The sequence below is a fragment of the Aptenodytes patagonicus genome, chromosome 2 (assembly GCF_965638725.1).
Source record: "Aptenodytes patagonicus chromosome 2, bAptPat1.pri.cur, whole genome shotgun sequence".
Lineage (NCBI taxonomy): Eukaryota > Metazoa > Chordata > Aves > Sphenisciformes > Spheniscidae > Aptenodytes > Aptenodytes patagonicus.
In genome coordinates, this window is record NC_134950.1 from 63,235,726 (window position 1) to 63,249,468 (window position 13,743).

General features: G+C 36.1%; 1 protein-coding gene across 1 annotated transcript in view; it reads left to right on the forward strand.

Moving 5' to 3' along the window:
- Positions 1 to 13,743, forward strand: part of DOK6 (docking protein 6) — a 281,105-nt gene that overhangs the window by 193,797 nt on the left and 73,565 nt on the right. Inside the window, exon 6 of the mRNA XM_076330059.1 lies at positions 6,726 to 6,864. Coding sequence (XP_076186174.1) covers positions 6,726 to 6,864 — 139 coding nt within the window. The remainder of the gene's footprint in view (positions 1 to 6,725; positions 6,865 to 13,743) is intronic.

A 13,743-nucleotide genomic window follows, 5' to 3' on the forward strand; every position in this document is an offset into this window, starting at 1 on the left:
ACAGAAATCTCTCCCATCTGACAAAACAAATAAAAACCTGTTTTCATGAGAAAATTTTTGTTTACGTTATATTATACCACTTAAATGGTCATTTGGTTTAGGCAGAAAAAGAAATAATCTTATCAGGGAAAAAACACTATTCACACAACAAATCTCCCTTTCAGCAGGAAAATTTGTAGGGTAATGCATCTCTCTTCAGAAAGACTAGCAGCGTATTCATCAGACTAGCACATACGATTTTTGTTACCATGACTGCATCTAATTTTTTAAAAAGATGTGCAACTATCACTTGGAAAGTATTAAGGTCCTCTAGGAAATATTGGAGAAGGACTGCTGGATTCCTCTGAGTGATGCGATCCCAGCTACCTGGGAGCAAATCATCACTCATTTCCACTCCATCTCTAAGCATTTTCCTTCTCAGAATTGTGAAATTTTGCCATAAATGGTCTTAATAGGAAAGCTGTTTTGATGGCATGAGGGATCTTTTAGTTCTTTTAGTTGAAAACACTGAGGATGGCTCAAGAAATACAAGATCTGACCTTGGACAAATCTTCAGGGCTAAGCTCCATAATCAAATTTCTGAGCCATATCAGGGGTGTGGTAATACGCCATGTTCCCTGTATTAACTCAGGCCAAATTCAAGGAGATTCCACATGAAAGCAAGCTAATTTAAGATTAAACATTGCTATCTATATCTCGTGAGCATGTGCATGTGTGAGTGGAAAGTTACCCACCTCAGCTGAAGTGCAACAACATGACAATAAATGTTATGGAGGAATGTCTATAGCCAGCAATTAGTAGTTATCATGCATATTTACTTTTTTGTGTTGTATATTCTTGCCAGTAAACAACCGTCATTAAGAGGGGTAGGCAGATGCCTCATATATCATATAATTGTCATTATTTGCTTCTCAGATCATAAAATTGCCGGGATACCTGTTTGACACTTCAGATAAAACTCTGGAATGCTGACAGTAAAGCATGGCAATCTAACTCATTATTCACGCAGAGTATGAGTAACAGGCCACACTCAGAAGATTTAGAGAGTCTGTGTCTGCTTGTTCTGGATGTTGCCCTTTATATTGTTGCTGTGCTTTGTGTTGGCGATCTTCATTTCCCTTTCACAGATTTTTCATAGGACTTTTTCCCCACTTTCACCGACCTTGTCCCAGCTTTAGGTATTTCTAACCACTTCTACTGTCGAAGTTCTATACCTGAATTAATTACACTTTGTGCACATTTCCCACTAATTGTCTTCTCTCTGCTTCACCCATAGACCTTTCCTAGGTCCCATACATATCCTATTTTTGTTGTCACCTTTTTTCTTATTGATTCCCCTACCAAATGTATCAATTTTTTGCCTGCTTTATTGTAAGTTAGGATTCTTATCAACATTTTCTTATTTCTTCCTCTGTTTTTCTATCCTTTCAACATAGAAATTGACTTACAATTTTATAAAAACATACATAGTTTATTTTACAGTTGTTTTGATAAGCATTCCTAGGTATAAAGGGAGATTTTTATCTAAAAATGCCCCAGCCACAAAGAGTTTATTTGCTTTCCTTGCTTTTTTTTATTTTCTCAGAAAAGAACAACTTTGGGAAGAAGCAAGCTAGCATGTGTTGAAGGCTGGAATGAGCAAAGAATTTGGACCCTCAGGGAAGCTTTGCATTCATTTCTTAGTGAGGTCTACTGGTTAGCTAGCCTGTCTTTAGTGTATGCTGTGTGTAATGTCCTTGCACACAAAGAACAGGATTTCTGTCAAAATGGCTTAGCTCAAGTTGGGATAACAACAAACAAGGAAAGAACAAAAGTTAAGTATCCACAAGAGAGAGCATGTTTGTGTGTCTCCTCTGATAATCTAATTAAATTGCAGGCAAAATTGCTAGTTTCCACCACTTTTTAGAAAATCAAAGCTGTACAACATAAGAAATAAGTGTCTCAGTTCAGAGTTAAACATTGTATACCAATTAGTTCTTTCCTGACTGTCAGTCACAGCTTCAAGGCTTGAAAGAGAGGCCATCTTCTATTTACTACTCATCTTGTGACAGTTACAGGTCTGGTCCCATATGTAGCACCTTCTTCAGCATACAGGAAAAAAGCACTAGCTAACTTCATTTCTGGGCCTTGAAGCATCTGAGTAAACAGCTTTTTCACATTAAGTGCGGACTATGCAACAGCAATTGCATCCAGTTTGGTACTGGTAACTTTTAGCACTCTGATTACTGGACAACACCTATTCATGATCTGTTCTCATTTAAAAATTTAAAGTCCATTTTTATTTAAGGAACTAGAAATGCTAAACTACAGTAGTAGTTCTTTATTATGTATTAGTTATTAATAGCTATAGTTATTAATAGTAAAAGTTTTTATGATTTTTTCAGTGCCTATTTGAGAATGTTTAACTTTTTTTTAGTTATTTGTATGTAGTTTTATATACTTTTGAGTAATGAATTTACAAATCAGCTATTATTTCTTTAATGCTAAATTATTTTGGGGTAAAAAGAAATCATTCAAACCCATTAAAAAATTAGATTTAGATATATGAAGAACTAAAAATTTTCTAGTTACAATTGTCATTTATCCTTTATTTTAAAACAGGGACTTATAGCAAATAATGTTTCTGAGCATGTCAGTTTTCAGACAACCTTCATTATTGTGAAAATGCATTTTACCCTTAACTGAAATAGTGAAATGAGGCTGAGATGTCAAATTCTTGTCCTCTCATGCAGTTGCTGAATATTGCACTGTTAAACTTTTAGAATATTTCAACCATGACATAAGAGCATGAACCTCTATTTGGGAGAAAGTACCATATGTAAATGGTGGTCAAATCAAGTCAACAAAGTTTCCTTTTTGAAGGGAATTCTACAAGGTTAATATATAGTATTGATTCTGCTCTAAGGGTCTGAAGTTACTGTAGTGAGCAGAGGCAGTGGGAAACCATTGTGTGAATTTGGGAAATGTTGAAAAAAATCTGGCAATACTAGTGGGAAAATCTCTTTGGCTTGACCAGAAGCCCTACCTTTGAGTAAAAGCAAGAACTTTCACTGTTGATCTCTGAATCCAGTTTGTCCTGGGCCACAAGCTTAGCTCTCACCGTCTCCCAGCTAACAATGATGGTTGTGAAAAGCTGTGGCAGTATTTTAAGAAGTAAAAAAGTTATGATCATTTGCAACACTGTTTATGTACTGGTTTCATTATCTGCCCAGTTATGTCATTCTGTAATAATACAGAAAAAAATGCACTTTCCTATTTCAGTCAAAACACTTCACACATTTTAATGCATTGAATCTTTAAATAACCTAAAGCACAGGTTAATGACATTCCTGTTTTAAAGTTGGAAAACACAGAAATAGAGAAGCTAACATCAGCATTTTTCAAGCATCCGCAGACTGTTAAGTCTCTCATTGAAAATTACAGTTTACAAAATCAGTGAAATTTTTTGACAGTGAAGGTCATACTGAGTTGATTGGGCTGCAGTGCATAACTGTGAGAGTATCAGGAAAAGAAGAGGCCCATAACTTTCTTGTGTCTTTTCTCTAAAGTCATTCTAGGAAATGTAAAACTTATGAAGATGTTATTAAATTGACATAAAATTATAATCAAGTTTTTGTTTATTAAGTATCAAAAATGTAGAAAACTTGCAGAAAAGCAAAAAGTAATAATTATGGCAAGTTTTGATCTACAATTTGGAAAAGGTAATTTTTCATTTTAAAAGGTTGGTAAAAAACAGAGTTTTTTAAAGGTTTTGAGAAAAGTTTCAAACAGCAATTACTTGATTGATTTTAAGATATGATTCATAGTAACCAAAAAAAGAATGCAACTAAACAACCATGTGTGCTTTGAACATAGAGAAATTTGAATTTACCTACAGTTATTTCACTTTCAGTCATAAGAAAGCAACTCATTAGCAAAGCTAAACCTCAAACTGTAGCTTTAAATGGACAGTTATCTGGCATCTAGTAGAGGCTGTAAAGAAAACAGTTTATTTGTTCTGGTGACAATGTTTTGACTAAATAGAACAAGAAGTGTGTTTCAGCTCATGGGCTTGTCCATTCCTGTTGGCCAGATAAGTAAAGGTCCTCTGGTTTTTGGGCAAAACTCTTAAGCTTAGGAGAGCACATTTACCCCTTTCCCTGTCGCCGACTCCATCATGCTTAGGAGTGCTTCTATTTCAGTTTGTATTTCCTTGTTCTAGAAAGACTGAAACTAACCCTAAAACATAGCACTGCTCTTGGTGTCGTAACTAGAATAGAATAGAACAGAAAATAGAAAAGACTTGAAAAGACTAGAAAAGACTAGACTAGATTAGACTAGACTAGAAGATTTAAACTTAGATTTTCATCTGAGTAAGGCAATAACATCCTGTGGAGCTGAACAGGAAAACTTCACTATGGCAAAGGGATTCATCTCCTTGGGAGACTGATTGCTAATATCAAGTTTAGATGGAAGAAAGTTAGTTTTATTCTAACAATTTTTGCTTTTACAGAGCTCAGACATGCCAGGTACCTGTTGCTTCATTCTTGGGGCCTTTAAGTCCTGTTAAACTTCAAAGCGAGTCAGGGGAATTCAGCAGTTTAAAAAACGATGCCCATAATTCTCTTCCACCTCCAGCTTTGAGTGGCTGCGTGCATATCATTAGCCAGAGAAGCCCACAATCTGGACACGGGGAGGCTGCCATCAATGGCTTTCCGATGTTGGCATGACACGTCCACCATGGTCACCCGTTGCGGTTGGGAAGCAAGGCCCTGTGGCGGTGTCCTGTGCAGTGGTCGAGGTGCTGGGGCAGTGCCGCAGCCCACACCACTGCCTCCACCTGGGGCTCACGCAGATGGTACAGACCCTGGTCTGATCAGCAGCGGTGGTGGCTAGGTTTTGCTCTGTCAAAACAAGCAGCTTAACTCCTGAATCTTAATCACGCCCCGTTGCCCGCTTCCTTGTTTTTATCCCTGTAGGATTTTTCATCCTCTGAAACCAACAAAAAGATCGTATTTTGCTTCAGTTTCTGAAACCTCATCATTTTTTCCAGACTTTCCATTTCACGCTGTTTGAATTTTATTAAGATCGCTTTACACAAAAGCAGAGTACCAGCTATACGATGCCCTGAGGGATCTGAAAGGCTGTTGCCATAATGTTGCAAAACTCTGGAGACATTTTATTTCCACCAGAAGCTCTTTGGAGAATTGTGGCTAAGGATATAAAATAACTTAAATATTTACATCAAGGATCTTGATCTCTGTTGGAATTTAATACAAAAGCTTTTCTTTTTTAATCTACTAGTTGGCACACCACATTAATACTGATCAAATAATACCTGTCTACAAAGTGGATTGTATTTTCTTTACATCTTGGGGTGGAGAAGACTATTTTTATTCCAGAATTATGGATAATATCCATATAGATAATATCGTGAATCATCTATTCTTAAGACTATGACTTTCTTTTCAACACCTCAATTGATCATTACTAAGTATTTTCACCAAGTATTTTCCAGAAGCACCTCTGTTTTATCTGTTTCTGCCTCCAACACTTTCTGTTAGAATGTTAGACTATTTGGGACATGTTTTTCTAAAATGCTTTGTCATTCTTGGGCTTTCTGGGACCATGTTGAAGGTGTGGAGATATTAAAAAAAATATATATATCCTTAGCAATAATGTAAACAACCAAAACATTAAAGGAATATGGTATTTTAAGGCAAATCAAAATTTTTCTATTGTTGAAGAATGTTATGCATGAATGACTCAAGTCAACAATTTTCTATCACAGATAACTGAAAATCTTTACAGGAAGTATCAGACCGAATAAAAAGGATTTTTTAATTTGATTTCTAAAATTGCAAGAAGAATTCTATAAAAATACAGAAATCAGACACTGATAATGTAATGGAACTGCTAATATAAATATGGCGAATTGCACCGCTGTTTAACACAGTATATATCCTTGAAGTAACAGTCACTCAATAACCTAACATTGTTGTCTACTCACATTTTTTATATTTCCCAGCCCTCTTTGTTGTTGCATTTACCATATACCACTCTTCCTCAGAATAATATCACAACAATATCACAGATAAGGATAATAGCAGTTGCTCTCTCAAAAGAAGAAAGTAAATTTTATTTCTGAGTGTTTTTTCACTATTTAATCTTCTTCTATTACAGAAATACTGTTCCTATCGTCAAACAGACGATAGCTTTAGATGCTGCCTCACATAAATGTACTAACAGAGACAGTTATAATTTAACCCTCTTAATGCTGTCTTTCAATACAGCTTCTTTGTAGTAATCAGCCATAATAGCATTTTTAATGGGTCAGTGTTCTCTTAAAATGTCAACTTTTCAAAGTCATTATGTGCTATGTACTTCTGGCATCAACTGGTTAAGAGAATTAAATTTAGCTCCCACTTACCAGTGCAGACATTTGAAACAATGCCATAAATAGCTGACTGTATTACCTCAAGTTTTTATTCTATTATAAGGCTTCTTTTTCACTATCCAGAAGATGATTAAAACTGAATTCAAAGGTTACGTTCACGAAGATCTGCACATCACTTGGAATATGTCGCTCTTCAATGGTAAAAATAACTGCAGATGTTCAGAATCCCAGAGTTTAACTACAAAAGTCGACATTTTCTACTGCAAGGTGTGCACTTCTCATAATACTTAGATAAAAATTACATGGTACTAATTTTTTTTCCTTCCGTTCTGCTTAAATCTCACTGCAGGATGTGTGACACCGGAGAAGGGCTGTTCACCTTTCAGACACGAGAAGGGGAAATGATATATCAGAAAGTCCATTCTGCAACACTGGCAATAGCAGAGCAACATGAAAGATTAATGATGGAGATGGAGCAGAAGGCACGGGTAAGGACCCTTCACCAAAATCTTTAAACTTATAAAAAGAAGTATGGAGTAATGGTAGTCCGTGGGTTCAGCTGTAATGATGGTACTAGCCGTGTGGCTAAGACAAAACAGACTTTCGGATTTATGTATTTTCATGGTCAGGGATTTTCAGCGTGTGCTATACAATGATCTATTGTTGGTGTCTTTTTGGAACGGTGAATACCATTAAACGTGAGATCCATGGTTACCTTGTTGAAAATTGTGGCTCTATTACTCAAAGATTAAACCTTTAGCTGAAGCCAGCTGTGAGTTGACTATCGATGAATAAGTGTTATTTGGTCCTCAAGGCCTCACAGGTGGAAAAAAACAAAGTCCAGTATAAATACTCCTAGATGACAGCAGACATGTTCTGTTTTTCTCAACCCCCGAAAGAAATTACTTTCCCTACACTATAATAAGTACCAATGCAATGTGAGTTCAAAAAGAGCTATTTTTTAATTTTAAGTTCAGAATTTCCAGTTTGCACAAGTTATCTTTAAGCGACTACTGAAAAGTTTGGAGTTTTTTAAGACAGAAAGAAAAAAGAGTGTTCCCTGTATGCTTAGAAGTAGAGATGGTCTTAAACGATCATTCTGGAAAGCTAACTTTCAACTGTGGTTTGAAGCTACCTTTATATCCACCAGAGAGAAAAGACATGGGGAGGCCAGGGAACCTGGTCTGCATGCTTTTCTTCTCAGAAGACCATGATTCTCCACGTATCTTTGTCCTTAGAAAGAAATTTGAGATTAATTGCACCATTTCCAGTGGTCCGTCCCTTCCTTCCTTCCTTCCTTCCTTCCTTCCTTCCTTCCTTCCTTCCTTCCTTCCTTCCTTCCTTCCTTCCTTCCTTCCTTCCTTCCTTCCTTCCTTCCTTCCTTCCTTCCTCCCTTCCTTCCTTCCTTCCTTCTTTCCTTCCTTCCTTCCCTCGCCTACCATGTACATGCCTACAGTCATGCAAACATGACTTATATGATCCTCTCCCCACACACTCCATCACTGTCAAAATATTTTGCTCACACTCCTGAGAGAAAGGTTCTTGCAAAGGGCAACTCAAAACCCCAATGTTCAACTCCTCTTAATTACTCCCCATATAAGTCTATCTTCTTCTATTTACTGAAAAAAAAAAAAAAAACAACCAAACGTGAAAAAGGCTTCAACTTCCATGTCAAAAGTCTGTTATGTTGAATGCTCCCCTCAGACTCTGCATGTTTCTAGGTAAGATCTGAGACAGGAAGCCATAAAAAGTTACTTTTTTGGTGGTTTATGAAGAAAGGTGGATGAGCTTTTCAATAAAACTAGACAAAGTAGGATCATTTGCACAATAGTTGAGATGCGTGAAATTTGGACAGAAAAAGCAGAAAAAGGAGAGTTCACAATCAAGGTTAAAATAAGATTAGGGACACAGGAGCAATTGCTGGAAACTACAAGACAAGATGGTAGAATAAATGGAAGAGCATCTGAAGTATTTGCCAGCATCTGCTGGCAAAACCAACTGCATTCTGCTGGGCAGAAAGTGATTGAATAATAGTCCAAAATCAGGAAAAAGCATCATTATAAATATGTTTGCTTTTAAAGTGTCTACACCAGTAAAAGAAATTAGAGCATTTTCATGCTGCCATAATAAGTGTTTAGAACAGGATTATACAGGATTTTCCTTTCATGCAACCACCACTTTCAGGTCTCCCACCTATCCGTTAACAGCTTTGTTGCTTAGCAAAGCCGTTTCCATTCTGCCATCAGATGACTTCCTTGAAACCTCATTTATGAAGGCTGTGGCCATATGGTACGCAATATCAAGCTCTGAGAGGAGGCTGAGAAATAGAAATGACTCATCAGCCATGCAGTATATCATGTACTTGGCTCCTGGATGAGGCTGCGCTGTGATCTGCAGAGGAAGATTGGTAGAGGCCTGCTGTAGGCTGCGTAGAAGCTGTGGGCTGTGTAAAAGAGGCTGAAAAATCTGTTTATTTTACACTTCAACTAGTAAGCTAATGTTGGTTTAGTTTTGGAAGTTCTGCTGCTCCTGACTGATGGGGTGCTGAACATTTAAGGGGTCATCCGTGTCATCTGCAGCATTTGAGTTGTATTCATATTAGAAACAAATCTGAAGTTATTAAATAGACTAAGTATATGTTATTTTCCTTTTATCAAGTATAATTGCTTCTCCGATATCTAAATCCAACAGTCTCACCAAATGCCTATGTATATTTTTCCATAAGATCTGAAATTGAAATACCAGCAAAAGTATATTTTTAAATCGGGGATCTAGAGGCCATAAATGTCTTTTAGGTCTTCCCAAAGCTTGAGCTTTGATCCTTTGTATCTATAGATCTATACTTGGGTTTTTTTTGCTCTTTCCTGATCCTTTCTGTAATGAACATCTCATGTTTAATAGTATAGAATTAAATTTTTTTTTTTTTTTTTTTGGTCAAGGTGAAAATGAAAGAAATTTTTAAAAGTAAAGAAAGCTTAATGGTATATCCATTATTATACAAATCAGACAAAGGGAAAAAATATAACAGTAATTAATCTTTATTTCTTCCTTCCGGTTATTAGAAGTTTTATATTAGAAAGAACTCTTGAATATTTGTGTGTTCTGTCCTAAATGTTAAAATATTTTAAGTAATTAATACAGTGAAGTTTCATTTAAATTTTTCTGGATTATAATAGTTTATAATCTAGTATTATAAAAAGTGAATACAGTTTGTAAAGGAAATCAAAGTGCGTTTTTTACCAAAGCAACCTTGAATATATAGATTATGGTTAGTTCTCATAATGAATATACAAAGTGCATCATCTTACTGATAAAAAAAGCAAAAAGACACAAAACACACAAAAAACAAGGAACAAATTCTGGCAGAAGAAAAAAGGTAAAATTAGTTACTGCTGCCAGAGACTTAACAGATAAAGGTATTGCAGGCAACCACAAGCCACATTTACTCCATTTACGGAAGTCTCTGCACACAAAAATGCTGCTTCAGAATACTAAGCAATAAATTCATTTTTATGCTAAGAATCCATTGCTCAAGCCAAGTAACATGCCGGATAACTACGTTAATAAGAGAGAGAGATGAGAAGGAAACTAATTCTTCCCGTTACCTTTGAAAGGGCATGGACTGGAAACAAAATTGTTCTGTGGCAGCTAATACAGTACCAAGTCTGCCTCGTTGTCATCACAAGCAGGGGAAGCCCAGTCAGTTTAAGTAGGCAATTGTGCACACTTTTGTCTTCTGCCCGTTTCCCTTTCAAATTATAACACTGGAAGAAGGACCTGAAATATGGTACCAATAGTCCTTGGCATAGGTGTGGTTTTGAGTTGGTTGTTTGTTTTACTGTGATCAAAGCAGACTGGATTTTATTCAAATACTATGGCAAAGTGGACAATGATCTAATTTAGCTTAGGTGGTCTTCTTGACTGAGTTTGAAACATTAAATTGGCAAAGTGATAGTGGTTTATGTTCACTTTGTTTGGGACAACAGCAAATTTGGGCCAATGCAAGTAATTAAATTGAAATCCTTTTCAGGGAAATTGTTATCTGTATATTCACTTTTTTCAGTCTTTGCTTTTTTAATGGATCAGTGTAATACAGATGATAATTTTTGTTTGTGGGTGGTTTTTTGAGGGGACACGGTAACATGGGAGTGTTTTGTTAGTGGTTTTACAGTATCAACACAACAAATTAAAATGAACAATGACTGGTTTTCTATTTACAATATTTTATTTAGTGCTGTTGTATTATCTATATGAAAGCGTCATCAACTCTGGTTTTATCATCTGAATAGTCTGTATTCTTACATACCTCTTCTCTTGCACACACATACACACCACCACCACCACCACCCCTTTTGTTTTTATATATAACATTTAGAAATCTGGTTGGATTGGCAGTCCTGGAATTGGGGGGGGGGGGGGGGGGGGGAAGTGATAGCCCCAAGAATAGCATGTATCCCCACTAACTGTAGTCTAATGTTGAGCATAGAAGATGCACATCTGAGTGTCTACCAGGCAGCTCTTCCACCCCTACCCTGTCCCCAGGCTGGTCTGCAAGCTCCTTCCACTTCCCTTCCGTTAGCTCAGGTGCTTATCTGACTCAGGGAGTCAATTCAGTTTGCTAATTTGAAAAAAAAAAAAAAAAAAAAAAGCCTAGCTAAAAGGAAGAGGATTCTGCAGGGTTACTAAGCTGAATTGGTTTACAGAGGCACCAGTGAACAATCAGATCTTCCCAGTTATCCTATCACGAGGAGAGAAAGAAAGAGAATAATTCGCCCTCTGTAAATGCTGAGTATCCTCCTTCAGCCAGTAGATGATGTTGGTTTTGGTGATCTTTTTAAAGAATCTCAGTGAAGATAATTTTCACACACCAGTATATGAACACAGTTGTTCTCAGCAGCACGTGTCTATCTAACCTCTACACCAGGATGACAATGTGCTTACTGTCACATGGCATTGGAATTTAAGACCTGATATTCCTCCCCAATGCCAGCTTTGATCTTCTGCCACTCAGCCTCCACTGAAAACACTCCTGATGTAACTTCTGCACCTACTGTTGTTTGAGTGTATAAAATGGGGGGTTAGGAGCTGTAGATTTTTCATGTTATGATTGCCCATATGAGGGAGGCATGCTAAGGAAGTAGTCATACCTTTGTAACCCTATAAGTAATTTCTTTCGAGAGCTGCCAGTAAAAACCTATTATGTAATCTCAAAAGAATAAAAATTAATAATGTGTAAAACAATAATTCTAAATAAGATAGCACTAAAGTTGATGTTAACCAGCTGAAGTTAATCAAACATCAGTAAGGCTGAAGTATAAATGCATGAAGAAATGATAATGGTGCAAGTTTCATAACTTATTATCATAGGAAATATTCTATGACATTTGTTTTGCTTTAGACAGCAGAGCTGTAAAAATAATATCATTTTAGATTGTGATCCTTGTAACATTTACCAGAAGATAAACACCTTTATGAAACACTGTATCTGTATTTCTCTTCCATTCTCATTATTTACAAGTCTTGTCTCTAATATTCAACTTAATATAAGTGAATGAATCATCATGATAGCTTTCTGTCATTTAAAAAAGATAATATCAATGAGTTTATACATTTTTTTTTTTAAAGTTATTAGGAGGGAAATAATGAATGTGCCAAAGAAGACAAATATCAGGCAATGGAACTGGGCTTAAGGAGAGGTTGAAGAGGAAGGTGGCTAAGAAAAAAGCCTGCGAGTCATTTAATCTTTCTCTTTCTTATCTGGAACAGGAGGTTAACAGTATTTCATAGGACTGGTCTGAGGAAAAATATATAAATGAGAGGGTTGTCAGGCATGGTATTAATACGAATGTAAATAGAATGAAGAATATCAATGTAAATTGTCTTAGAATCAGAAAAGAAAAAAAAAACCTCTGAGGCTGGAGAAAATAACACCATTAGTTTCATAGTGAACTTTTAATTTAGCTTTGCTCTGTAAACAAGTTTGTACTATGTATTTCTTCATGTATTTTTAACCTGATCACAACCCAAACACATACTCATTGAAACTTTTCAGGATTGAATATCATCAACAAACACATCAAACATTCTAAATTTTCATTTTAAAATGATGGTTTCAATTTGAAGTATCCTACCTTTGCCAATGCATCTTCAGAGCTTTGTCTGGTTTATGGTTGTTATTTATGTCTTTGTGCAATGGTATAACTATTATTTTCAACTTGTGAAGTATGAGAAATTCAGAGAGACACTAGTGGAGGCTGCCGACCCAAAGATTATATAAAATATTTAGTTAAAATATATGTCTCTTGGGCTCCATTTCAGCATTGCAATTTACTTAATATGACAAAGCTCTTTTATGTTGTAATTCTGCCTAAGTACATTTGGGTTGAGTCAATAACTGGAGGAGAAAATGGAGAAGAAAATTCCAGAGTTCATCCATAGACGATCCCATGTCATGAGACATTGGTCTTTTAGTACATTTTCTTCTGTTTCAAAGTTATGTATAAGCTCAAGTACTGAGGTTCTGAATACGTATGATCATTCATGAACTCATGTACTTTATGTAAGCTCAAGTATAGCCTCAGGTCAGTCATTCATGCAAATACTTAGCTCAATATTGTTCTGTATTTCCAGTCTGAAACTATTGTATGATGTTGCTGTATAATGTTTGTTTAGAAACTTTATAATCCTGTAAAAAGCCAGCTGCTTTATTGCAATACATAGTTGGTGAATTGTTTACTTGGTTCACACAGGTGTTGTGAAACTTATTTTGATTACTGCTTCTAGAGGTCTTTGAAAGTCACAGGTTAATGCTGAAATAGCCTTGCAGTGCTTTTGGCAGGAGAGGACTTCTAGACAAGTAATGCTCACTCTTCTTTGCGGTGGAAACCGATAATAGAAAATGAGGAGTGTTCCACTGCAGGATCAGTCTATTCACTGGCAATCCATGACCAGCTGTAAATATTGCCAAGATTAACAATAAAAACAATAATGCTGACTTATTTTTCTTCTCCCCTAAGTCAGAATCTGTGTACTTTTAGGTTTGAGTTTTGTTAACCCAGTTCCCATAAGTATCGGTAATTTCCCATAGGGTTCTTGGTTCATTAAGCATATAATGACATTTTTACTGACTCTGATTATTCTCTGAGAATTTTTTAAAGAATTTTGCCAAGCTCTTTTTTAGTCCCTGGGCTCAGAAAACTGTGTGTACTTGGATGAAGTAAATCCTAGATTTGGGTCACAAGTCTATTCCTGACATTCACCACTTCAGGAAAAAGTAGGGGGGTTGTGAAAATTCAGACTTGGTTTCAGCGGCAGTTAATGATTCCTCCAACTGGAGCTGTTTTATTTCTTAATTTTATTTGAAAGAA